This window comes from Oryzias latipes, chromosome 7, assembly GCF_053564925.1.
Source record: "Oryzias latipes strain Hd-rR chromosome 7, Olatipes_Hd-rR_3.1".
Classification (NCBI taxonomy): domain Eukaryota; kingdom Metazoa; phylum Chordata; class Actinopteri; order Beloniformes; family Adrianichthyidae; genus Oryzias; species Oryzias latipes.
The window spans coordinates 36482135-36509892 of record NC_136243.1 but is presented as its reverse complement, the minus strand read 5'-3'; the positions used below and the strand labels follow the sequence as shown (position 1 = coordinate 36509892).

The 27758-nt window shown below is 49.0% G+C and overlaps 2 protein-coding genes across 3 annotated transcripts; one reads left to right on the top strand and one right to left on the bottom strand.

Moving 5' to 3' along the window:
• The first annotated feature begins 1799 nt into the window (after positions 1-1799).
• On the top strand, positions 1800-16490 carry LOC101169411 (uncharacterized). Its single transcript, XM_023956265.2, has 10 exons — positions 1800-1940; positions 4946-5130; positions 12226-12322; positions 12419-12587; positions 13109-13254; positions 15521-15700; positions 15769-15885; positions 15954-16040; positions 16104-16251; positions 16326-16490. Exons 2-10 carry the CDS (start codon positions 5117-5119, stop codon positions 16343-16345), a joined length of 978 nt encoding a protein of 325 aa, XP_023812033.1. The 5' UTR covers positions 1800-1940; positions 4946-5116; the 3' UTR covers positions 16346-16490.
• A 64-nt stretch (positions 16491-16554) lies between these two features.
• Positions 16555-25486, bottom strand: nadka (NAD kinase a). 2 transcript variants are annotated; one of them, XM_023956263.2, is made up of 12 exons: positions 25305-25486; positions 23448-23601; positions 22993-23076; positions 20146-20275; positions 18451-18559; positions 18295-18380; positions 18116-18218; positions 17894-18036; positions 17718-17817; positions 17493-17650; positions 17338-17420; positions 16555-17248 (listed from the first exon to the last, which is right to left on the bottom strand). In XM_023956263.2, exons 2-12 carry the CDS (start codon positions 23597-23599, stop codon positions 17101-17103), a joined length of 1296 nt encoding a protein of 431 aa, XP_023812031.1. In that variant the 5' UTR covers positions 23600-23601; positions 25305-25486; the 3' UTR covers positions 16555-17100. The 2 variants fall into 2 exon arrangements, with proteins under 2 accessions (XP_023812031.1, XP_023812032.1); XM_023956264.2 differs by lacking the exons at positions 22993-23076; positions 23448-23601; positions 25305-25486 and adding an exon at positions 20468-20665.
• Positions 25487-27758: the final 2272 nt, after the last annotated feature.

Genomic DNA, 27758 nt, shown 5'->3' with positions numbered 1-27758 from the left:
CTGAAGTCTGTTATTAAAATGATCAACAATAAAATCACAGGGTGCAGGTAAAATCTGAGCAGGAGTTTGCTTAAAAACATCAATAAAACTTGCAGCCACTTCAGGAGTTAAATACCGTTTCCTCACAGTTCTCACTGAGGCTTCCTGCTGGATTTCACTGGTGACAGTAAAAAACACACAGTAATGGTCTGAGGTGGCTATGTCAACAACAGAGGACACCCCAGTGGACAGACCATAGGTAATGACCAGGTCCAGGGTGTGTCCTCTGTTGTGAGTTGGCTGTGTGACATGCTGCTGAAAGTCCATGCTGTTTAGAAGATTTAAAAACTCGCAGGCATAGATATCATCATAATTATCAACATGCAAATTAAAATCACCAGTAATTAAAATCCTATTGTACCTAATATGAAGAGATGATAAAAGTTCCGAAAATTCTTCGATAAAACAGGAAGGAGGGGTTGGTGGTCTGTATACTGTGACAGTTAAAACAGGAGGGTCTCCAAAAAGAAAAGCGATGCTCGAATGAACAATATTTACCGAGTAAAATATTTTCAGATAAAATTCTTTTGTGAGCAATCGATGCTGTACCTCCACCTTTCTTTCCTCCCCTGATTGAAAATAAAAAGTTAAAATTAGGTGGAGAAGCCTCAGTGAGAATAGCTGGAGCATCAGAGCCAAGCCAGGTTTCAGTTAAAAACAAACAGGTTAAATCATGGTCTAAAATCAGATCATTAATGATAAAAGACTTATTTAAAAGGGATCTGACATTTAAAAGAGCCATCTTCATGGTTGTGGGTACAATCTGATGTATGCATGTCATGGGTTTTGTGACTGATGTGTGAATTGGCCGGAGACATCTAACATGCGAGGCACGTGGATATGAATGCAAATGATTAGAATGTCTATTGGTGATGCGGACTGGTATGTGATTTTGTATAGCAGAGAATGATGAGTCAGGGGTGTGGGTGTCCTGGTTCAACCGTCAGCTGGATATGGTTTTGAAAGAACGGAGGGTGAGATCAATGTTCATGCTGAGAAGACGGGAACCACTATTGTTGGGGTGTAAACCGTCTGATTTAAAGAGGTATGGTCTATTGTAAAAAGTTGTGAAGTTATCAACGTATGGAATGCTTATGGAATGACAGTATGTTTTTAACCAAATGTGAAGCTGACGGACGCGTGAGAACATGATGTCTCCATAACGGGGTGCAGGTAGTGGTCCAGATACGATACAGTGTATGTTTAACTGTTGGATGGTATGAATCAGGTGGATGAAGTCCATTTTCAGAGTCTCTGATTGCTGCAGTTTCAGGTTGTTGGTGCCTGCATGTATGATGAAAGTCTCCGCAGAGGGGTATTTCACAGAAAGTTGGTGGGCAGAGTTTTTAATCTCATTGACGACAGCTCCAGAGAGTGTGTGTGTGTGGCACCTTCTGACCCGGACATGCCGGACAACGGAGTCTCCCACGATGAGCACAGGCTGCTGCACAGGTCCGGGTCTTCCAGCGGGTCTCCCCGATACAGCAGCGGGGTGATGAGCAGCGGCCTCCGCTCCAGCGGGCTCAGGTGGAGAGTTGGGAGCTCCATAGTGATGTTTCCGGGCAGACAGTACTCCAGCGTGAAGACCTGGTTTTTCTGTGGAGAGTGGATCCCCTGAAGCTGGTGAGATCCAGGCTGCGGCGCGCAAGCCCCGGGGAAGCTCGCCTGAGCGTCGGGCCACCGCCTCTTTCAGCAGACGGCGGCGTTTCCCTCTCGTGGCGGGGGCCAGCGGAACAGCAGGGGATCCGGGCGGCTGGGCCAGTGCCGCGGCTCCGGGATGAAGGGCGAGCCGGCCAGGCTCCAGCAAAGCGGGCACCGAAGTAGCAGACGCCGTTGGATCCGTAGAGGTGGTAGCGGGAGTCGTCGCCTGGCTGGGACCAGCAGCAGAGCCGGATGCCACGGTAGGCGTTCTGTCCGATGTTGGTCCCGGTGAGCCCGCTCGGGTCGCTGACGCCGCGGTGAGGTCTTCAGCCAGCGGGGCAAAGCGGTTGGTCAGCGCTAGGTTCCCCGAACTGGCTGTGTCGGGTTCGGGTCCACAGATCCTCCGGCCGCGACGTGTCACCTCAGCCCACGACTGTTTGGGCGTAGAGCAGAGGGCTGGAGCCCTGGGCCCGGCATCAGCCTGGTCTTCATGGAGGTCCTGTCGACTCCTGGCCTCCAGCAGTGCAGAGCTGGTGTTGGTGGTGCTCGGAGCCCCGTCCATCCGTTCCCACCCGTTGTTTTTACGGCCACATATTTGAATTATGTTGCTGTCCGTAGCGGTGGAATGGGCTTCAGCGGGAGTTTCTCCAAACCACGGAAGGGTTTGAGAAAGGGAGCGGTTGGTGTTAATGGAGTGCTGTAGCTGCTGGATGTACTTAGACTGGGATGTCGATACTGAGAGAATTTTCTCTATCAGAATTGATTTCTCTCTGAGTTCCAGTCTAAGCTTTTGAACGGTTTCCCTAAGTTGGCAATGTCCTTGGTTACAGTTGTCTGGAGTGCATGAAACTCCGTCTGGACGAGCGGCAGCCATCTTGCCATGGACTTCTTTTCCCTCCATATACCTGTCAGTTATGACATATTGTTAACTCTGTGATCAATATCCTGGTTAGGAGGAAAATTTCAACCTGACAACTTTACCTTCTTGTACTAATTTTTCATTTTCTTTGGATTTTTGTTCAATATATGCTGTTTCACTGCTTCTAACTTTGTTCCTGTGTTTAAAAACAATAAAAAGATATTTGCAAAAAAAAATATGATGTTCTCAGAAGGGAAGCAGCGGTTATCAGATTCTGCTGGGAGGAGCTTGGTGCAGTGATAAATAAGATGAAGGTTTGTCCTGAGTTGAGTTTTGACACGTTTGGTAAATTGTACGATGTCATGGTGGATCTGTGTTATTTTATTCTGCAGGAGTCTGGGGTTATGAAGACGCTCCTGAGTGTGATAAGGTTCAATACAATGAGATATTTTCTGGGTGTACACAGGTTCACCACTAAAGCCGCCATTGAGGGGGACATGGGGGGGGGGGGGGGGGACCCTGTGTGATCAAACAAAGAGCAGAAGTTCTCAGATTATGGAACCGGCTGGTGACTTTACCTGCAGAGAGACTTGCACCTAAAATATTTGATTGGGATAGAGCTCATATTTATCCCTGCTGTAAAGATGTGTTGAACATTCTGTGAACCTACAATCATTATTTTTTAATTGTTTGAAATGTAAGATAGATAATGTTAAGGAAACTTTAGTTGGTTATTATGAAAAAGACTGGAAAATGAAACTGCTTCAAAAACCAAAATTACGAACTTATTTGCAAATTAAGGACACATTTTCTGCTGAACTATATGTTATATATAACTTAAAGAGGACAAAGATCCTTATGTGCTCCACTCAGAGCAGGAGTGCGCCCCCTACAGGTGGAAGTAGGGCGCTTTAAAGGCGTTCCTGAGGAGGAAAGACTGTGAGATCTGTGAGCTGCGAGTGATGGAGGATGAATTTCATTTTTTGTTTTATTGCCCTTTGTATGAGAAACAGAGACTTTGTATGTATGACGTCATAGAACAGAAATGTCCAGATTTGTTTTGGTTATCTGAAGACAAAATTTTACGTTGGCTTTTTGAAAATGAAATCTTTTGTTTGGCAAATTTTGTGTCAAAAGCATGGACAATAAGAATGGACTCTATGTATTCTGTTAGACTCTGATTAGGGGGGTTATTGGTTATTGGATTCCTTTTTCTTTTTGTGATGGGGATGTATCTTTATGTATTGTGTATTTTGTTTTGTTTTTCAGCCCGTGTGGGCTGGGCACATTAGTGCATGACACTTAAATCAATCAATCAATCAAGTTAAGGAAATGACAAAATGACAAAATGCTCAAAAGTGATTAAATACATGTAATTAAAATAGGTGAGAGCATGAACAGCTTTTATTATAAATATTAATTTGTTCAGGTAGAAATGCATTTATCCAATAACGGTACACATAGTTGACTAACGTTAACCAAACACATCATGAACAACCTTACCTGTGTCACGTAGTCCTGATCCATCTTTACTGCCTTAGCTTAGCCACCGTGTCGCTAGTATCTTCACAGCTTAGCTGCATAGACTGACGTCTGAGGTTCTGTCATATTCTGACTCCCTTCTCAAAGGAGCAGTAAAGTTTTTCCAAGGGAAAATACTCGGGGCAACACCACTGTTCAGGCGACGAACGACGCAGCCGCACCACAATCCGGAGCGAAGTTAGTAAGTGCCGGCAGCAGACGGTGCTACCTGTGTTTACATTAAAACTATGCCCTTCCTCTCTTCGGATCGCCTGTATCCATTTGGGTTTCAGGTTTGGATCCACAGGAAAATAATGAAATGAAAGGTAGGGCTGTTTTTGGTTGGAAGACGAACAGCCGGGAACACAACAGAGACTGCAACTCTTCCACTCTGCCATTCTTCATATCTGCTGCTACGCTAACAGGAAGTTGTTTTACACGTCATTGACGTATTTCCGGTCGAAAAATGCGGAAGTGTGAAAAAGGTCTATCTGAACCAAAATCAAGTCCTCATCCTGGACACGGACTCATCCGGTTGTTGGGCAGTTTTTTAATCAGCTTGTAGTTTTTAAATGAATTATCTAGATGGTTGTTAATGAAATGACTCCCACAGTGATCAGAACCAGCCTCAGAACCAGCATCAGAACCAGCATCAGAACCAGCCTCAGAACCAGCATCAGAACCACTAACACGTGCTGATAGCAGCTCTAGAATCCAAGCAGGATTGATCTGATGGATTCACATCTTTAGATTTCATTTGGATCTTTTGTGATTCTTTTCTGTCCCCCAGTATTTGTCCTGTTCCATGCTCGTCAGCAGGTGACGTCATACCTGCGTTTCAACTGATCAGCTGATCCTTCAACCATGTTCCTCTGTGTCCGCCAGGGGGCGGCGGCGCGCGCCCGGTAACCAAGAACAAGCGGTCCAACCGAAGAAGAATGGAGACGGTTCGAGGGAAGATGGGGGGGCAACCATCCCAAAGAAGACTATAAACAAAGAGGCTCCGCCCACGGCGGCGCGTGCACACATGTCAGCTCCTGCTGCAACCTTCGGAAGATGGACGAGTCAAGGTAACGGCGGGAATTCGGTGTTGGAAACTTATTTTCTCCGTTCGTTAACACGTCATGAGAAGCCACGCCCCCAAACAAACGGGTGGTCGTCAATGGCATTTCCGGGGGGTCTGAAAGCGGGTTTTGGCGCTTCATCCGGTTAACGTCCTGTTTACGGTTCTGATCGGGGTGAGGTCATGTGCATTCCACCAAACGGTTCTGCCCGCGTGCCTGGACCGTTTGGTGGAATGCACATGACCTCACCCCTTGCGCGCGATTTGAGGAAGTTTAATGGATTTCACCAACTTCTTGGAAACAGTGCCCCCCCCCCCCCCCCCCCCCACTAGCAACTATAAACAGTGGTAGTATCGGTTATGCACTACATCCCAAATGCACAGCCTGCAGGCGGCAAGTCGCTCTGATCACCTGAACCTGCCCCCCCCCCCCCCCCCCTCCCCCCAGACAGCTTCAAGACGGGCCGCTGGACGGTGAGGCTGATCTTCCTTCGGGATTCGAACCCTCAGAGCGGTTCAACCAAAGAACCAGTCTCAGTTCTCCAAGAAGAACTTTCTTTATTATTTTCTCCTCAACTCCAAAACAGCAACTGACTGCGCGCGTGTACGCGCTCCTCACACGCGCTCTTCCTGCATCGAGCACTGGTTTCAGCGCACACGCACACAACCCAAAACACTTCCTTTCTTTTCACATCTGTTAAATATTTTCTGTGGGTCTTTTAACAATCTGTTTACTGAACGTTAGATCACCTGGGGGGTGTTCCAGAAAGCAGGTTATGCTAGCTCCCACGGTAAGTTTGAGGCTAAGGAAGTTGATAACCTCAGCTTTCGGTTCCAGAAATGGAGGTATGTTTCAGGGTAGGTCAAGTTGCCATAGCAACTCATGCTCTGAACATAACCTGGTCTGGAGCAGGTTTAGTTGAAGGTTAGTTTGTTTTCAGAGAGGTGAAGCAGCATGGCGTGTCCATTTGAAGATGATTTAGTGGATGAAGAAGCTCAGATAATACTTTTTCCACCATGAGAGGGTGATAAGACCACATATGGATGTTGGAAAGAGAAACTTTATACTTTGATCTAACTTCATTATTTGCTTCAGTTAAGATAAATCATTTATTGTTTAGTCAGTTTAAAAATAACACGTAGTTATCAGAGAGTTATTTTACTTTCATTCAAATTCAATTAAGTAGGTGTAACTTTGGTGCTTCTGTTAGATCGGCACTGCAAGGGATTGTGGGATACCATTCCCTCTGCCTGTCTGGACGGATTTGGGTTTAAGTGTGGCTTTTTGACCAAATGTGTTTAGTTGTTTTACTGTGTTTTGCTGAGTTATTTTGTCCTACTATGCTTACGTCTCTGCACCATGAGTGAGAGTGAGGGAGAGGATGATGAGTTTATATAGCACCCCTACTGTTTGCAGTTGTAATGACAATTACGGTAAATTCCTCTAATGAATTTATGCACTCCGTGCATTTCTTTCGTCCTTTTTATTGTTATAAAATGAGAATATCTGCCGGCTCAAACTTAGACACATGAGAGTTCAAGAATTATAATTCATTAAGATGGAAAACATATTAATTGAATTGGAGTAATATGACATTTAGTTAGATAAATATGTAAATTTGAGTTGTATAAACCATTAATTGAGTTTTATAGACATAAGAAATTAGGTTGAATAAATTTAACTCAGTTACTTGTTACCAACTGAAGTACGACAGAGTTTTAGGGCCACGGTGAGGAAAAAAAATTCTGGCCAAAGTTTCGAGAAAAAGCTCGTCGTGTCGAGATAAAAGTCGAAATAAAGTATCGAGATTAAAGTCGCAATGTTGCGCGAGAAAGATTTTATCTCGTAAATTTAGGAGATTATTATGGAAGTGAGCATGCAGAGCAGCAGGTGAACGCCGCGCAGCAGCAGAGCAGACAGACTAAACGTAGTTGAACAGGTGAGCTGAATGTTTATTGATAACGTTCCAAATTCTGGAAGCTCATTTGATTGATTTACAATTTATTAAAGGTTTATTTATTGATGGTTGGTTTGCAGGATCTCTGCAGCCCCATCATGAAGCCGTCGGTGTCCCTGCAGCTGTTTGCTTGAATCCTTTCTTCCTCCTCCAAAGATCAGATCTCTACGTCTGTGTGACGCTTCCGTCTGAGGAGGAGAAGCACTTTTTGCCTTTTTCAACGTTGTAATGCTAATATAACAGATTATTTTCATTCATCTTTGTTTTTTAATGATCAGGAGTGGGCATATGTAACACTGTTTACTTCAGCATTGGTGTTGGGATGACAGGTTCATGACGTAATGTGACAGATGAACTTCAGGATATGTGAATGAAAAGGAGAATAAAGGCTGCAGCGATCCTCTACACCCAAACGTGTCTCTGAGCTCCTTATTTTACAGCTGAAAGTCCGCTCTAACGACATCGAACCCCGGAAAGACGGCTCCACTGACAATAATCTGATTTTAAGTCGCCAAAAGGTTCAGAATCTCTTTGTTTTAAACCTATAATGATCCGGAAATGAAGCTTCACAAAAGGTTCCACATATTTCATCTTCAAGCTAGGCTCCGATAAACAGATGACTTCGGTTTTTTCTCCTTGTTGATCTATGACTTTTTTCCCGTAAATTTACGAGTTTTTATCTCCTAATAAAATTACTTTTTTTTTGGTGGCCATAAAACTGTCGTAAACTCTTAAATACAAAGCCACTAGCTCACTAACATTAGCCATAACACTGAATACTCCTGAAAGACTCAGCTTCACTGCTCTCGCGCAACATTGCGACTTTAATCTCAAAACTTTATTCCGATTTCTATCTCGACACGACACGTTTTTTCTCGTTGGCCAGAAAATTTTTTCCTCACCGTGGCCCTAAAACTCCGTCTTACAGAAGTAATTCATTTAAGTTGGCAAAATTGGATAACTTTTATTTATATATATATATATATAAGATAAGATAGGACTTTATTGATCCCCAGGGGGAAATTGGGTTGTCACAGCAGCCAAAAACAAGAAAAAATAGCAGTTGGAAAGTACGAAAAACACAGTAGCAATGAGTAAGAATAAAAATAATACAAGGTGGAAGTAAAAGTACAGTATAAAAAACGGATTAAATAAGGCAATAAATAGCAGCAGCTGTTTCATCAGTCCTAGACCGTGTTATTGTATGGTCTGATTGCTGTTGGGATGAAGGACCTCCGGTAACGCTCTTTTTTGCACTGGGGGTGCAGCAGTCTCTGGCTGAATGAGCTCCTCATAGTCCTCACCGTCGCATACAGGGGGTGGGAGGGGTTGTTCCGGATGCTGGACAGCTTGGTCAGCATCCTCCTCTCACCTACAGAGTCCACTGAGTCCAGGGGACAGCCCAGGACAGAGCTAGCTCTCTTGACCAGCTTGTCCAGTTTCTTTTTATCCCTTTCACTAATGCCTCCACACCAGCAGACCACAGCATAGAAAGTTGCTGATGTAACGACAGTCTCATAGAAGGTCCTGAGTAGTGGCCTACACACACCAAAGGAACTCAGTCTCCTCAGGAGGTGGAGGCGACTCTGGCCCTTCTTGTGCAGGACCTTTGTGTTGTCTGACCAGTCCAGTTTGTTGTTGATGTGAACACCAAGATATTTGTACACATCCACCCTCTCGATGTTCAGTCCCTGAATGACCACGGGGGGAGGCTGAGAAGCCTTTTTCTGGAAGTCGACCACCATCTCTTTCGTTTTGGTGGCATTGATGTGAAGGTGATTGAGTTCACAGCAGTCCACAAAGTCCTTGATCACCTTCTTGTATTCCAGATCGTTTCCCTCTGACACGGGTCCAACGATGGCTGTGTCATCGGAGAACTTCTGGATATGGCAGCTGTTTGAGTCATATTGGAAGTCAGATGTGTAGAGGGTGAAGAGAAAAGGAGAGAGCACTGTCCCTTGTGGTGCCCCCGTGCTGCAGACCACCTGGGCAGACACACAGTCCTGGAGCCTCACGTACTGTGGTCTGTTGGTGAGGTAGTCAACAACAATCTATATATAGTAGAGAATGAGAGAGCAAAGATCCTGTGGGACTTCCAGATCCAGACTGATAGGATGGTGATGGAGAACCAACCAGACATTGTAGTGGTGGATAAAGAACAGAGGAAAGCCGTGGTGGTGGATGTGGCAGTGCCAAGCGATGGGAACATCAGGAAGAAGGAACATGAGAAACTGGAGAAATACCAGGGACTCAGAGAAGAACTGGAGAAAGCCTGGAAAGTGAAGGTGACAGTTGTGCCTGTGGTAATTGGAGCACTCGGGGCAGTAACCCCCAAGCTGGAGGAGTGGCTACAACAGATACCTGGAAAGACCTCAGACCTCTCAGTCCAGAAAAGAACAGGAACAGCTAAGATCCTGCAGGACCCTCAAGCTCCCAGGCCTCTGGTAGAGGACCCCAGCTTGGAGGAGAAACCACCCGCGGAGGGGGAGAGGGGTGTTTTTTTCATTTTTATATATCAAGAACATAGCAACCTCCCTGAACAGAATCCAGTAACCATCACAGTGGCAGACATCCAAGAAAGAGTCTCAGGTATGAGGAACTGGACAGCACCGGGCCCTGACATGATACATGCCAACTGACTAAAGAAGCTTACCGCACTCCACGAGCGCCTGGCAGCACAAATGAACCCGCTGCTAAGAGATGGGACTCACCCCGAATGGCTAACGAAAGGGCGAACAACCCTGATCCAGAAGGATCCCTTAAAGGGTGCAGTCCCATCCAACTACCGGCCAATAACCTGTCTCTCCACAACATGGAAGCTCATGTCTGGCATCATTGCAACCAATATAAATAGGCACATGGATCAATTCATGAGTAACACACAGAAAGGCATTGGTAGAGACTCCAGAGGAGCCAAACACCACCTCCTGGTTGACAGAACAGTCGCTCAAGACTGCAAGTCACGACACACCAACCTGTGCACAGCCTGGATTGATTACAAGAAGGCCTATGACTCAATGCCGCACACGTGGATCACTGAATGCTTGGAGCTGTACAACATCAACAGGACTCTAAGAGCCTTCATAGGAAACTCAATGAAGCTGTGGAAAACCACCCTTTAAGCCAATGGGAAACCACTTGCACAAGTGTCCATCAAATGTGGGATATACCAAGGTGATGCTCTGTCCCCACTGCTGTTCTGCATAGGTCTCAACCCCCTGAGCCAAAGAATCAACAAGACTGGCTATGGATACCGACTCAGAAATGGGCCCAACATCAGTCACCTCCTCTACATGGATGACATCAATATATACTAAGAGCTAGCGTGACATTGACTCCCTGATCCACACCACCAGGATCTACAGTACTGACATTGGGATGTCATTCGGGCTCGAGAAATGCAACCGGATGGTGACAAAGAGAGGCAAGGTAGTCCACACAGGAGGGGTCTCACTCCCAGAAGGAACAATAGCAGACATTGAGGACAGTTACAAGTACCTTGGAATTCCACAGGCAAATGGCAACCTGGAGCAGGCAACAAGGAAAGCTGCAACAGCTAAATACCTCCAACGAGTAAGGCAAGTCCTGAGAAGCCAGCTCAATGAAGTGTCCTTCTATGAGCCCAGATCTGAATCCCATTGAACATCAGTGGAAGGAGCTGAAACATGCCATTTGGAGAAGACAGCCGTCAAACCTGAGACATCTGGAGCAGTTTGCTCATGAGGAGGGGGCAAAAATACCTGTGGTCAGGTGCAGAAGGCTCATTGACAAATACAGAAACCGTTTGATTGCAGTGATTGCCTCAAAAGGTTGTGCAACAAAATATGAAGTTATGGGTCCCATCATTTTAGTCCAGCCCTATTTCATTAGTTTGATTTTTTAAATAATTCTGTTAATCAACAACTCTAAAGTAATGGCTGAATTTGATTATTTAATTTTCAATAAAGTTTAATTTATTGTTACTTTTGAACGTTTCAAGTTATTTCAGTGAACATTGTGGACTTTCTTTGACTGAGGGGAACCAACTATTATGTCCACCACTGTGTAAATAATAAATACCATGGAGGGGTATTACATTACTATCATTACTACTATTTTATTATTATTATTATTATTTCCGAACAACTGACTCTTTGTTCATCATAGAAATCTCCCAGTCAAGAGCCGAACACCCCAAGCAGACACACCTTAGCATGAAATAATAATAATAATAATAATACATTTTATTTATAAGGCGCCTTTCTGGGCACTCAAAGTCGCCGCACAGCATGTATACAGTATAAAATACAATAAACAGTTAAAACAACAACAACAATTTAAATAAATACACAATTAAATAAAAAATATATAAAATCATGAAAAGGTTACTGTTCCAGTGAATAGGCCATTATGAAAAGATGAGTTTTTAGCTTTGATTTGAAATGTGGGAGTGTGTCAGTGTTGCACAAACACAATATTCATTCTGTCATTCATCTGCTTCCGTTTGTCCCTTTCGGGGTCACGGGGCTGCTGGAGCCTATCCCGGCCACCTATGGGCAAAGCCGCGGGGGGGGTGGGGGGCATCCGGTCGCAGACACAACAAATCAATACTATCAGTAGACATTTAACTTTCTGTTAGTTTTCTAAAGACTGTTTTATACGTTTAGTAGAATGAATTTTAAAATCAAAGCTCATGGTTTCTGTGTGCCACCCCAAGATTTAAAGTGGCCCCCCACCCCCATGAAACATTCTGGAAAGTCCCTGCAGTGCTTTCATTTTGGGTGGATGGTGGAAATATTACTGTAATACTATTACATACTAAACTATCATAATACTACACACTGTACTTTAACAAAAGTACACATTACAGTATAGATACTGTGGCTCGGATAGCAGAGGAAAGTCCCTCAGACAGAACCTGCCTCTCACTTTGGACCTTCAGAACCGGCCCGGTAGGTCCTGAAGGACGGTGAGGAGGTTTCTGAGCTTCAGGAGATCTGCTGGTTGATGGAGAACTTCTCCACAGACGTTTCTGCGCTCATCCGTTCTCGCTGTTTGCACAGATGAGTTGGGTCAGGCTTAGATGACCCACCAGAGCCGCAGGAGTCCACACTAAGACCTGCTGCTGGTAACCAGACTGATCTGGGGTCTGCTCGCTGTTTCAGTCCTCTGCTGGGCGACCGGCTGCAGGAGAGTCCAGAAGTTCTGTCCCCGAACCTGAGACCCAGACATCAGGACCTGCTCCCCACACCATGTGGACCGGTGAGACGTTCTGCCGTTTGTTCACAGTCCTGCTTTCATGTCTGGATGGAGGCGCTGGTGGAAAATGACCTTTGGTTGTGGCTTCTCCCCCTGCAGGTGAAACGCTGGTCAGAGCTGACGCTCACGGCTCAGATCTATTTCTGCTTCATCATTGCGTCTCTGCTGGTGCTGTTCGGCCTGACCGTGCCCACGTACCGCCAGCGCACCGACCCTCACCTGTACAACGAGGACTTTGCTGTTTCCATCATCCAGCTGCTGGGAGTGTGTGAGTACCGCTGCAGGGAGCGGCAAAGTTCTAGGCCAGACGCACATTTGAAGATCGCAGGTACCTGCAGGCCCCGCCTCCTGCATGGGGGGGGGGGGGGGGGGGGGGGGGGTCATTGTGCTAATTGAGTCAAGCCCCGCCCCTCCATTCTCAAATTTCTCCCTCAAAACACCATTGGAAGCAGAGGTAGCATCTTCCCTCCAAATCCTGGGTAAACATTTAGCTCCAGCTCCGGCGTTAACCTCCGGCGTTAACCTCCGGCGTGCAGCTCCGGCGTGCAGCTCCGGCGTGTTCCTTCTTCAAACAGCCGCTTAGCGCTGAAGCATCGCAGACAGTCTGTCAGTCTGCTGCAGTGACGTCAGTCGGTGAACGGCTGAAGAGCCGCGGTAGTTCAGAGACTGCGGGTTTTTTTCCACAGCTCCAGTGAAAAAGGCTCCTGATGAAGTTTTGCTGAATTGTGAGGTGGGTGGAGCCAAGGTGCCTCGTCCCGCCCACTCTTTGTCTGTGCTCTCTTCCGGCAGTGTTCTGCATTTACTACGTCAGCCGCGGCGTTCTGCAGGAGAACAAGCTGGAGCTGCTGGTCTTCCTGCTCAGCCTGGCGGTCGTCATGGTTCGCTCTCTGGTCAACTTCATCGTGGTCGGGCCGGACGGCCGCAGAGAGCTGCTGGTGGGTCAGCGCACGCCCGGACACGGCGAGGGTTGACAAACGCTCTGAATCAGGCGTTAGAGCGTGAATGATGAATGCCGGTCGTTCTGTCTGCTGCCTGTTATTCCTTTAACATTTTTATGTTTATTTTCATTGTCATCTGAACATAAAAGTCGCCACGACACAAACTTCTGATGGTAGAAAGGAAGAGACGTCTGGAATCAGCATTTCTGTGGATTATTGACAGAGTTTTAATTTAAAGTCCCTCAGGCTCCAGAACCGTTCTGCTGGGAAACTGGATTTAATTTAAGTCAATGTGGAAGAGAGTCACCGGTTTGGTTCTCAGAGGATTCAGAGACAGACATGCAGTCTGGTAGAAAATCTCCATCAAAAAGGACTTTTTTTTCTGAAATGTTTCATTTAAATCTTGAATTTGAGTCAAACAAAACCTCTAAGAAATCCTGCAGCTGTGACCCGGAACGTGGACGGTTCTGCTGTTCTCTGGAGAACCGACGTTTGACGCCTCGACAGAATCATTAGGAATCTTCACGTCTGTTGGAGAAAACATCTAGAGTTCAGACAGACCCAGAGTCCAGGTCTGGAACCCAGTTCCAACCAAAAACCAGCCCTGAACCGGTTTCAGTCCTCAAACAGGACGCCCCCCCCCCCTGCAGAAAGAGGAAGCCGTCACCAGGTTCCTGAAATGACACCAGGTTCTGCTGGCTTTCCACAAGATCCTGATGGTCTGACGTCTTAGAACCGGAACCGGGTTCCTGTCTGCGCAGCTGCTGCAGGCCTCAAACCTGCTGTCCGTCAGTCATTGGGGGCGGAGTCTGAGTCTTCTCAGGAATGTCGGTCTAATCGTTCCGCTCCAGATCAAAGGGTTCTCGTGTTTAGTGGATAAAACACATTTCTGATGAAATCGGCGACTTGACAACAAATGGTCAGAAGAAGGAAGAGATCACCGAGGAGAAAGCAGATCTTCATCCCGCTGATCCATCAGAGACACTTCCACTCTGACAGCAGTGAAGCCTTCCATCCTTCAAATCACCAGAGATTCACAGAAATGAAGGAATCTCTGTGTGTCGGGGAAAAGTGCGTCCTTCCAGAGCCTCGGGTCACTCGAGGACACCGTCTGTCAGTGATCCAGAAAGGGGGGTCTGCTGGTTCCGATGATCCACCAGCAGATGTCAGCATTGCTCTGTTTTAGCCCTCAAGTGTTGGAGAGGAAGATGAAGGGCCCTGGAAGCTGAGGAGGAGTCCGGCCTCGACCAGGATTTCCCAACCAAACCGCAGCTGGACTTAGTCCGGTTCTTCTGGTTAGCTTTGGTCTTTCATCTTCCTGGTGGTGAAACTGCAGCTGCTGTGGCCACGCCCCCTCACCAGCAGCAGCAGGTCTGGCTGGATTCCCTCTTTCTGCTGTACCGTGTCGGGAGGGGGGGGGGGGGGTGGTGTGGGGCGGCCAGGCTCTCTCTCTTTTTCCATCCCATCATTCACTTCAGAAGAACAAACACCCACCTGAGCACAGCTGGAGCTCACCTTTGCATTATAGTGTGTGACAGAATGAAATGCTTTGTGTGTGTGTGAACTGTAGTTGTGTTGAGAGTTTTGGAGCCAACAGGTATGTTTGTAAAACCCCAGAATGTGTGTGGACAGGCCCCGCCCCTTTTAGACTGACATTTACACCAGACAGTAATGATGATAAACCTCCAGCATCTTGTTCCGTAACCCTTGTTCTATCCTAGGCACTTTAACGTTGGGAGTTGGGTCATCTAGACCCACTAGACAGTGGGGTCATCTAGACCCACTAGACAGAGCTCTGAACCTTTTTTCTTCAATGATTTGTGATCTTCCATGGTGTCCATGGATTACATGAAATCTTTCCACCTTTATCCACCTTCGTCATGGTAGGGAGAACACCTCAATGGAAGGGGGGTCATCTGGACCCAGCACAAGGGTTTAATATAAAGTTTAGTCTAAATTACCAAAGGAGTTTATACAAATACACTCCTAGTGTGTCAGAACCTCCTGTTCAGTAGAATCTGTCCCACTCGGACGCCTTCAGCTCCTGTCCCTCAACAAAGACGTTTAAGACGTTCAGACGTCTGTTTTTCTGGACCTCAGAACTTTTGCTGCAGAACCGGAACCCGTCTTCTTACCTGATCAGTTCCTACTGCTCCTAGTGATGTCTAAATTAGAAGGAAGGGGGCGGAGCTTTCTACTGTCTGGCTCCTCCTTTGTGGAACCGGTGCGGTGAGACTGATGGAACCTTCTGGTTCTGCTGTAGGCCCGCTTCGTGTGCATCATGGTCCTGGGCAGTGTCCACTTCGTTGGCATCATTTTCGGCTTCCTCCGGTCGCCCCACACCATGGCGTTCCGCGTGGGCGGAGCCTTGGAAAGCGTGCAAGAACAGTATTTCCTGTCCAACCTCTGTTTCTCCATGGTGACCTTGGACCTGCAGGCTCAGGTACGGCGATGCTTTGAGAGACCAGAACTGAGACAGCTGACATCACTTCCTGTGTCCCCCCCCCCCAGCTGTGTCTGTGCATCCTGATCACGGCGTCGGACGGAGGCATGTCTGTGACGGACAAAGCGGTCCTGGCTGTGGGCGTGGCGTGGGCCTGCCTGACGGCGGCGGTCGGAGGCGTGGCGGTGAGTCTGACAGCTTTCAGCTGAAGCTCAGCAGAGATCAGCGTTGGACCGTCTGCTCTGCGTTCCAGGTTCTGAAAGAAGCAAAGGTTCTGGTCTGGGTCTACATGGTCCAGAACCTCCTCCAGCTGGCGCTCTTTGTGTATCTCATGTACGCGGTGAGTCCTCGCCATCCCTGGGTCAAACCATAGCAGCGTCCGTCTGAAAAACTGTCCCTGCAGGTGGTGGCGAGATGGTTCAGCGATAAGACGTACACCAACGAGGCGGCGGCGGTCATCGGAGCGCTGCTGTCGCTGTTCATCAAAGCCGTGCTGCTGTGGGGGCTCGCCAGGCTGCTGCGGCGCCTGGGACGTGGACCGCAGGAGACCGGTGAGTCTGAACATCAGAACACCAAGGCTGCAAGCAGAACCAGAACCAGAACCAGAAGCTCTGTCATCCTGCAGTGTCTGCATCCAGGAAGTGACGGCGGTCGGCGTCATTCAGGGTTTCTCCTCTTCCCGAACATCCCTGCAGTCGCTGCGCCGGATCTTTCCGGACCTCCTGAACACACGACCGATGCCGAACTGTGCGGCTCTGAATTTGGGTTGAATAAAGGTTTGATATTCAAAGCAGACGGCTGCTGTTTGGGCCACAGAAGCTGGACAGGAAGTCCAGGAAGGACGCCATGACGCAGAAGGTCAACGGTTCTTTATTCATGAGTAAAAACAGCAGCAGAAAATCTGCTGAAACGACATTTCCGGCTGTCGGCTTGAAGAAGCACTTTGACAGGACCCCCCACCCCCCCAGAAAGACTGGAATGTGCTGATCCCAGACCTAAAATCTAAGGAGCAGGCGGAGGCAGAACCAGAACCTCCGTCTGCACAGGAATGACCCGCCCGTCCTGATGAGACGTGCACGCACACGTGCACAGGGCGGCTCCAGGACAGTTTGAAAAAGAATGTAAACGTGCGCGAGTTTAAGGCACAGTGCACGTGACGCCCAGCGGTACTCGCAGGCTGGTGCACGGTGGCGGAGCTGGTCTGAGGCGCTCTGTCATGGCGGCCGTCCTGAAGGAGAATCCGTCTGTCCTCTGGGGTTTTCAGCTAAAGGTTCTGCTGGTTTGACCCGATCCAGAACCGATTCTAAAGCTGAATCCATGTTCAGGTCTGCAGCCGTGACCTCAGGACGGACGGGTTCTCTTTTCAGGACCATCAGAGCCTAAACGGACCTCAGAGGACGTCAGAAGTCCTCGTCCTCGGCGCCGAGGTGGTTCTGCTTCTTCCTCACGTTCCAGTGCAAACACTCGCCCAGGCTCTCGAACCAGTCGTTCACCGGGTCCCGGAAGCAGATGGACGGGACGGGGAAGCAGGACGTGGTGATGCTGATGCTGAGGACACAGGAACACGGAACAGTCAGGCACCTTCTTCCCAGAACCGCCAGCGACCGCCCCACCAGAGGCGGGGCATGTGGACACACCTGTCCCCGTGGCAGATCTCCTGCCGCTTCCTGCCGTCAAACGACACCCAGGCCGTGTTCCTGGCGTCCTGCGACAGCGTGATCTGTCAAACGCCAGCATCGGGTTAGAGGCTTCAGGTTCTGCTGGGTTTTTCTGGCTGGGGGGCGGGGCTTACCTTCAGCTCCACCCCTGCAGGAACCACGATGGGCCTAAAAGACAGCGAGTGGGGGCAGATGGGGGTAATCATGATGGCCGGGACATTGGGGTGGATCATGGACGCCCCCGCCGCCACGGCGTACGCCGTGCTGCCTGTAGGTGTGGACACGATCAATCCTGGGGGGGCAGAGAGCCTTCAGAACCCGTTCAGAACTGAGAGCGTGGGGCCCGGCGGGACGCTCACCGTCTCCCTGCACCGTGGTGATGAGGTGTCCGTCCAGGAAGAGGTCTACGTTGGACAGGTAGGAGGAGGGGCCTCTGTCCACCACCACGTCATTCAGAACCTGAAAAACAGTCGACGTTTGGTCAACCCCCCCAACACGCCGTCACGGGCCCTCGCACTCAGAACCGGGACCTGACCTGGTACTGCACGGCGGGGCGGCTGGCCTTCACGCCGCCGTTGGCCAGGACGATGTTCTTCTCGTCCGAGCCGTCCTTCTTCTCCCAGTTCTCCTTGAACACCTGGACCTTCAGGCGACTCCGGAGAATGATGGCGGCGTTACCTGTGGACAGTCCAAGCACGCCATGAAAGACGCCGAAGCTCCTCCTCCTCCACAGCCTGACAGGACGGGAATGTCGGACCTTCAATGATCTGCGTGACCTGAGACTGGAAGGCGTCGAACTGGAAGGGCGTCAGAAAGCCCAGAGAGCCCAGGTGGAAGCCCATGACGGGCGGGACGCTGTCCTGCACCAACACAGGGGGAGGGGCAACACATTTAGAGGCGTGGCTAGCGGCCGCACGGCCGGGTCCGGCTTCATACCTGGAAGAGCGAGGACGCGTACAGCAGCGTTCCGTCTCCTCCCAGGCAGATGATGAAGTCCACGCGGTTGGAGATGTCATCCAGGTCTGCCAAAGACGGAGACAGCTTTGACTTTAAGCTCCGCCCCCCAGCCCCCAGCACCAGGGGAAGGCTCACCTTCTCTGAAGGTGCAGAACTTCTTAGTGACCGGCCCAAAGCTCTCGTCTCCAGAAATGGCCGGGTCATCCAGAACTTTCTTCTCCACGTAGACGATCATGTCCTTCACCTGGGAGACAGGTAGTCAGCATGGCCCCTCCCCCTCCAGCACACACACACACACCTCGGTCAGGAACACAAACACACACACACCTCGGTCAGGAACACACACACACACACACCTCGGTCAGGAACACACACACACACACCTCGGTCAGGAACACACACACACACACACCTCGGTCAGGAACACACACACACCTCAGTCAGGAACACATACACACACACACCTCGGTCAGGAACACACACACACACACACACACCTCGGTCAGGAACACACACACACACACACCTCGGTCAGGAACACACACACACACACCTCGGTCAGGAACACACCCACACACACCTCAGTCAGGAACACACACACCTCGGTCAGGAACACACACACACCCACACACACCTCAGTCAGGAACACACACACCTCGGTCAGGAACACACACACACACACACACCTCGGTCAGGAACACACACACACACACACACACCTCGGTCAGGAACACACACACACACACACCTCGGTCAGGAACACAAACACACACACACCTCGGTCAGGAACACACCCACACACACCTCAGTCAGGAACACACACACCTCGGTCAGGAACACACACACACACACACACACCTCGGTCAGGAACACACACACACACACACACACACACACACACACACCTCGGTCAGGAACACACACACACACACACCTCGGTCAGGAACACACACACACCTCGGTCAGGAACACACACACACCTCAGTCAGGAACACATACACACACACACCTCGGTCAGGAACACACACACACACACACCTCGGTCAGGAACACACACACACACACACCTCGGTCAGGAACACACACACACACACACCTCGGTCAGGAACACACACACACACACCTCGGTCAGGAACACACACACACACACACCTCGGTCAGGAACACACCCACACACACCTCAGTCAGGAACACACACACCTCGGTCAGGAACACACACACACCCACACACACCTCAGTCAGGAACACACACACCTCGGTCAGGAACACACACACACACACACACACCTCGGTCAGGAACACACACACACACACACACACACACCTCGGTCAGGAACACACACACACACACACCTCGGTCAGGAACACAAACACACACACACCTCGGTCAGGAACACACCCACACACACCTCAGTCAGGAACACACACACCTCGGTCAGGAACACACACACACACACACACACCTCAGTCAGGAACACACACACCTCGGTCAGGAACACACACACACACACACACACCTCAGTCAGGAACACACACACCTCGGTCAGGAACACACACACACCCACACACACCTCAGTCAGGAACACACACACCTCGGTCAGGAACACACACACACACACACACACCTCAGTCAGGAACACACACACCTCGGTCAGGAACACACACACACACACACACACCTCAGTCAGGAACACACACACCTCAGTCAGGTACACACACACAAACACACACACACACACACCTCAGTCAGGAACACACACACACACACACACCTCGGTCAGGAACACACACACACACACACACCTCGGTCAGGAACACACACACACACACCTCGGTCAGGAACACACACAACTCCTTGAACGGCTGCAGCAGGCTGGCGTCCCGGATCTTCTTGATGACCAGGACACTTTTGGGGGCTTTGTTCCACGTCAGCCGCTGGCTGGCGGGGTCCTGAATGTGCCTGAAAGTTCAAACCTGGATCAGTCGGGTCCAGAACTAGAACCTCCTCCATCCCATCAGAACCCCCCACACACACACACACACACACACACACACACCGTCCCCCCGTCCACTCCCTCACTTTCTGTAAACCTCTAAGTTCTCAAACCGGAACATTCAGGATCTGGACTCTGGTTCCGGAATCTCATCTCACCATTTCCAGACCGGGTTGAGTCTGCGGCCCGCGGGAACCTCCTCCAGAACGCCGTGGTTATATTTCATGGCGCTCTGCTCCGCCCACCGGCGTCCTGAAGGTTTCCTCTAATGGCGTTCCAGACAGCAGAACATCTCCCAGCTGTCTGCAGACCGGGCTCGGGTCAGAACAGACCTGCCGGCTCGGTCCCAGAGACGCTTATCACAGCGGATCGCTCTGCTGCTGGTGTCAAGGCACGTTAGGCCCCGCCCTCACTGCTCTGCACAGCCCGCCCACTTTCAGGGAGGGACAGGTGACGCAAACAGGCAGAGATTCACAACGCAAAGGATGTGAGGTTGATGAAGAGAGGTTGTAAGGGGGCAATAATGGGGCATTAAGGGGGCAATAATGGGGCAATAATGGGGCATTAAGGGGCAATAATGGGCATTAAGGGGCATTAAGGGGGCATGTGAGGGTTAGGTGCTGATTTTTCATCTTCAGATCTAGATCACAGTTTGACTCATCACCTGAATTCCAGCCACACCTGTTTTTCACAAAGATGGACTGATTTCAGAACAAAGACATCCTCTGAAGATGTTGTCATGACAACGTCCTGGGTTCCTCCCAGCAACAGCAGGGGACTCGAACCCGTCTGACCGCTCGAATGCAGCAAAGCTCCAAACAGGTAGAGTGTGTTTGTGGACACCTGGATTACCTGGATTCCTATTTATAACCTGCTGAGCAGCTTCGCAGGAGCTTAAGCCACAGAGCAGACGCTCAGGTAAACGCCTATGAGACCATGGGCGGAGCCTAGTCAGAGGGGCGGAGCCAAACATCAGGGGTCTATGGTGACCTTTGGCAGACTCAAAGTAAACACAAAGACACACATACACACACGCACAGATACACACACACACAGATGCACAGATACACACACACCGACAGACAGACACACCGACACACACACACCGACACACACACACACCGACAGTCACACACAGGTGAAGGAAGTAGGAGAAGCGCTGTGCTGATGCTGGAGCCTGTCCTCATTCACTGGTTCTGAGCCCAAATGCCTGCAGACGGGTCGTCTTCAGAGCAGAAACGTTGGGTTTGTGGCAGAATTGTTCCTGGTTCTGAAACCATCCGGCCAGAAAAGTGAAAAGAACGGAGCAGCTTTGACGGTCAGAGATTCCTGGAGAACGCAGACCGAATTCCTGGAATTCTTCCGCCGGCGCCTGCAGGGTTCTGCTCCGGTTCTTCCAGGAGGCCTAAGGGTTATCTAGATCAGTGTTTTTCAACCTTTTTTGAGCCACGGCACACTTTAACCTTGACAAAAATCCCGCGACACACCAGCATCAAAAAAATAGATAATTAAAAAAAAAGAAAAAGCTCAGTCTGTATTGATCTACAGCCGCTCTGCAATCTCACATGCATTTTTGGGATAATAGTTGCAGAAAAGCTGCAGCTGTTTTTTCTTAAAGATGTATTAAAAATTCAGTCAAAAGATTCAAAAACTGTTTGATGTGTGTTCGTTGTTTTAAGACGTTAATAGGAGAGACTCATTGTGCGCTTAGACAGTCACTTTACTGCATCATGGGAGATGTAGTGCCCGTAATCCGCCGACCGCAGAAAGACCAGCGTCTTTGAGCTTCACGGTTTTGTTCACTTGTTCCAGTCTGATACCAGATTCTGTGGAAAGCTACACCGCTAAAGACGAGCTTTAGCTGGTATTTTTGTTAGAACACAGAGACTTTTTTGCGCTAAATCGAAACAAGGAAATGAATACTTTAACCACTTCTGATTGGTCAGACTGATGACATGTGATTAAGCCTTCAAGAATGATTGGTGGAGACAGTTAAAGGGGCGGGACTTTTCCTTACACAGTAGCTGCAGCTAAATCGCGGTATCCCGTTATTCTTATCAAAATGTCTTTAATAGAATCAAATAAACACAAAGAAAAAATAATTTTATGACATTTCATATTCTTAACTTCTCAGTGTTTTATCAGGGCCTGTTTGGATGAACAGAGACTGATTTCCTGGAGATGGTTAATGTTTTTAGATCAGTTAATGAGGGCAATTTTCCACGGCACACTAGTGTGCCGTGGCACACTGGTTGAAAAACACTGATCTAAAGAACCCTGAGGCGGAGTCACGTTTGGAACCGCAGAACCGACCGCAGACGGTTTCTTGTCTGCCACAGAGGCAGCAGGAACACCTGGACAGGTAACCAAAGGCCATCAGCCTCTCAGGTGTCAAAGGCTGTTCAGTGAACAGGAACCAGAACCAGCAGAACAGAACCCTTGAAGCATCAGGAAGAAACTGTTCTGAACCAGAAGTTCTGCTTTTGGTCTATTTGCAAAGGATCATGGGACATCAGCGGGGGTATTTGGAGACACCATCTGTTCTCATCCTCAGTCCCACTGACTTTAAAATACCTTTTCAAAATAAAAGCTCCGACTTCCTGAACATTGTCAGCAATTTAAATGTTGTCCCGACCTTTGACCCCTCCCCCCGGTCTGTGATGATGATGAGGAAGCAGCTTACATGACAGCCTGGGGGTTCTGCAGCATGCAGGCCTTCGGACCGAACGTGGTGACGGGGCTCGGCCCATGAAGAGACTGAGTCCTCCTGAAAGACGACAGACGGGTTCAGAGACAAACCAGAACAGAACCAGCAGAAACGTCGGATCTACGGAGCTCTGCTGGATCAGGCTCCATCTTTGAGCCGCAATCCTCTTAGGCTGAGCCCGCACCGCCTCCCCCCACAGGCATGCAGAGCGTTCTGCAGGGGCGGGCCTGAGCAGTAGGTCCACATCAGGAAGCCCTGGTTCTGGAACCAGTGCTCCCCCACCAAGGTTGCTTCAACACTGTGGTTGAAGGTTCTTGCTGCAGAACTTCCTGTTCGGTGGACCAACATGGATTATGCAAACGCCTTTCAAAACCAGCTGCAGCTTCCTCCACAGAACCGGACAGAACCGGACTGGACCGCTCCACCCTCACCTGAACTCGAAGCAGCTGCTGGCGGATGACGTGCTCAGGCTGCGGGCCTTCCTGTAGCGCCGGGCAAAGCCGTGGCCGGGCGCCTCTGCAGCGTCACAGGCCGAGCAGCAGAAGGGAGTAGGCTCCGCCCCCAACTTTGCAGCGCCATCCATGTCTGCAGACAACAGACAGGCAGGCAGACAGACAGACAACAGACAACAGGCAGGCAGACAACAGACAGGCAGGCAGGCAGACAGACAACAGACAGACAGGCAGACAACAAACCGGCATATAGACAGACAGGCAGAAAGACAGACAGGCAGGCAAGCAGACAAAATACAGACAAACAGGCAGACAACAGACAGGCAGGCAGGCAGAATGACAGGCAGACAGACAGGCATGCAGACAGGCAGGCATGCAGGCAGACAACAAACCGGCATATAGACAGACAGGCAGAAAGACAGACAGGCAGGCAAGCAGACAAAAGACAGACAAACAGGCAGACAACAGACAGGCAGACAGACAGGCAGGCAGGCAGACAGGCAGGCATACAGACAGACAGACAGACAGGCAGGCAGGCGGACAACAAACCGGCAGACAGACAGACAGACAGGCAGGCGGACAACAAACCGGCAGACAGACAGGCAGAAAGACAGACAGGCAGGCAAGCAGACAAAAGACAGACAAACAGGCAGGCAGACAACAGACAGGCAGGCAGACAACAGACAGGCAGACAGACAGACAGGCAGGCAGACAGACAACAGACAGCAGACAGGCAGGCAGACAACAGACAGGCAGACAGACAACAGACAGGCAGACAGACAGACAGACAACAGACAGGCAGGCAGGCAGACAGACAACAGACAGGCAGGCAGGCAGACAGACAACAGACAGACAGCAGACAGGCAGGCAGACAACAAACCGGCATATAGACAGACAGGCAGAAAGACAGACAGGCAGGCAAGCAGACAAAATACAGACAAACAGGCAGACAACAGACAGGCAGACAGACAGGCAGGCAGGCAGAATGACAGGCAGACAGACAGGCATGCAGACAGGCAGGCATGCAGGCAGACAACAAACCGGCATATAGACAAACAGGCAAACAACAGGCAGGCAGACAACAGACAGACAGACAGACAGACAGACAGACAGACAGACAGGCAGGCAGGCAGGCAGGCAGGCGGACAACAAACCGGCAGACAGACAGGCAGAAAGACAGACAGGCAGGCAAGCAGACAAAAGACAGACAAACAGGCAAACAACAGGCAGACAGACAGACAGACAGGCAGGCAGGCGGACAACAAACCGGCAGACAGACAGGCAGACAGACAGACAGACAGACAGACAGACAGGCAGGCAGGCAGGCGGACAACAAACCGGCAGACAGACAGGCAGAAAGACAGACAGGCAGGCAAGCAGACAAAAGACAGACAAACAGGCAAACAACAGGCAGACAGACAGACAGACAGACAGGCAGGCAGACAGGCAGACAACAGACAGGCAGGCAGACAGACAGACAGGCAGGCAGGCGGACAACAAACCGGCAGACAGACAGGCAGGCAAGCAGACAAAAGACAGACAAACAGGCAAACAACAGGCAGACAGACAGACAGGCAGGCAGACAGACAGACAGACAGGCAGACAGACAGACAGACAGACAGACAGGCAGGCAGACAACAAACCGGCAGACAGGCAGGCAGACAACAGACAGGCAGAACGGTAGAGAGACAGACAGAGACAACAGAAAAACAACGTTTAGTTAGTCGAATCTACAGAATTTCGGAATATCGTAACTAATCCGATTTTCTTCTCTGAAAATTGCCGCCTTGTTGTTTTCGCGGTAAACATGCAGTCAGAACCAACGACGGAACAGACCTGGACTCCAGCGGGCCGAGCTCTCAGAACCGGCAGGTCTCACAGAACCGGAGGGGCTCGGTATTCACTGCCGAAGTCCGCCGAAAAACCCCAAAGTAGCTGAAGTTTCACCATAATCACATCGGAGCCGCCGTCGTTTCCGCGTTCACTTCCGTAATCCAGCGACCAATCAGACGAGCTCCTCTGGGATTACGTCAGAGAAGAGGAAGAGCCGAAAGCTGGGGATGTTCCATTCGATGTCAATTGTAAAAACGTAAACACAAACAAAAATAATTATAATAAGTCGATTGTCTTTCAAAAATATTGTGTTCAAATTCTCAAGTTTTTAATCCACAGAATAAATCATTCAACCTAAAAATTGAACAGTTTTGGGGTTCCAATTAAGAAAATCTGAGGTAAAACTTTTGTGTTTATTGACTTATTTTAAGCCTGTTTTTTATCCACAGTTTATGCTTTAAAAATAGCCAATCATCATCATCATCAGACGCTTCTTCATCAACTCCAGCTTGTTCAGAACGCAGCAGCTAGATTGTTAGCAGGAACTAGCAGAAGAGATCACATCACTCCTGTGTTAGTTTCACTTCACTGGATCCCAGTTGATTCCAGAATCAAGTTCAAGATCCTCCTGTTAACCTATAAGGCCTTACATGGACTGGCCCCGTCCTATATTAAGGACCTCATAGTCCCTTACCATCCAATCAGAACACTTCACTCACTAAATGCAGGACTGCTTGTGGTTCCTAGAATTAGTCAAAGTACGGTTGGAGGTAGAGCGTTTAGCCACCAAGCCCCTGTTTTATGGAATAAACTCCCAGCTCATGGAAGAGAGGCCGACTCAGTTTCTACATTCAAAGCTAGACTGAAAACATTCCTCTGTGGACAGGATTATTGTCAGACTAGCTAGTATTCAGAGATTATTTAATTTAATGTCAATGTGATTACACATTGCATCATATTTACATTTCTCACCATCACCTGTGCTCAGATTTCACCAAATACAGTTCAAATAAACACAGTAAATACTTTCCATTCATTTAGTACATGCATTCCAAACATTCCATCCAACAATCAAGTTTGTACAAACTAATTTGTTTAGTTTTAGACATCCATTTAAATAAACCCTTGTGCATGGATGCATGGATGGATGGATGGATGGATGGATGGATGCATGGATGGATGATGGATGGATGATGAATGGATGGATGGATGGATGATGGATGGATGGATGGATGATGAATGGATGGATGGATGATAGATGGATGGATGGATGGATGCATGGATGGATGATGGATGGATGATGGATGGATGGATGGATGATAGATGGATGGATGGATGATGAATGGATGGATGGATGGATGATGGATGGATGGATGGATGATGAATGGATGGATGGATGATAGATGGATGGATGGATGATGGATGGATGGATGGATGGATGATAGATGGATGGATGGATGATAGATGGATGGATGATGGATGATGGATGGATGGATGATGGATGGATGATGGATGGATGATGGATGGATGGATGGATGGATGCATGGATGGATGCATGGATGGATGATGGATGGATGATGGATGGATGGATGGATGATAGATGGATGGATGGATGGATGGATGATGGATGGATGGATGGATGGATGGATGATAGATGGATGGATGATGGATGATGGATGGATGGATGATGGATGGATGATGGATGGATGATAGATGGATGGATGGATGATAGATGGATGGATGGATGATAGATGGATGATGGATGGATGGATGGATGATGAATGGATGGATGGATGATAGATGGATGATGGATGGAAGGATGATGGATGGATGGATGGATGATAGATGGATGGATGATGGATGATAGATGGATGGATGGATGGATGATGAATGGATGGATGGATGATAGATGGATGGATGGATGATAGATGGATGGATGATGGATGGATGATGGATGGATGATAGATGGATGGATGGATGGATGATGAATGGATGGATGGATGATAGATGGATGGATGATGGATGATGGATGGATGGATGATGGATGGATGATGGATGGATGATAGATGGATGGATGGATGATAGATGGATGGATGGATGATGAATGGATGGATGGATGATAGATGGATGGATGGATGATAGATGGATGATGGATGGAAGGATGGATGGATGATGGATGGATGGATGGATGATAGATGGATGGATGATGGATGATAGATGGATGGGTGATGGATGATAGATGGATGGATGGATGGATGATGAATGGATGGATGGATGATAGATGGATGGATGGATGATAGATGGATGGATCAAAGGCTGATGATATCTACCAGATTCTGCAGAGACAGTTGTTCATCTGTCCAACACGAGGTCACTACTTGCTGTGGAGCAGCGGTCGGCCGGTTTGGCCTGCCCACGTGCCCTTGAGCAAGGCAGAGGCCCACATTGCTCCTGGCG

Bases quoted from the DNA above. Each gene is read 5' to 3' on its own strand.
- LOC101169411 (XM_023956265.2), top strand. The intron at 16,041-16,103 runs GTGAGTCCTCGC...CTGTCCCTGCAG, and splicing joins TTGTGTATCTCATGTACGCG to GTGGTGGCGAGATGGTTCAG. The intron at 16,252-16,325 runs GTGAGTCTGAAC...GTCATCCTGCAG, and splicing joins ACGTGGACCGCAGGAGACCG to TGTCTGCATCCAGGAAGTGA.
- nadka (XM_023956263.2), bottom strand. From the start codon at position 23,599: ATGGATGGCGCTGCAAAGTTGGGGGCGGAGCCTACTCCCTTCTGCTGC. The intron at 20,276-22,992 runs GTAAGCTGCTTC...TTGAACTTTCAG, and splicing joins CAGAACCCCCAGGCTGTCAT to GCACATTCAGGACCCCGCCA. The intron at 17,249-17,337 runs GTGTGTCCACAT...CTGTGTCCTCAG, and splicing joins GAGATCTGCCACGGGGACAG to CATCAGCATCACCACGTCCT.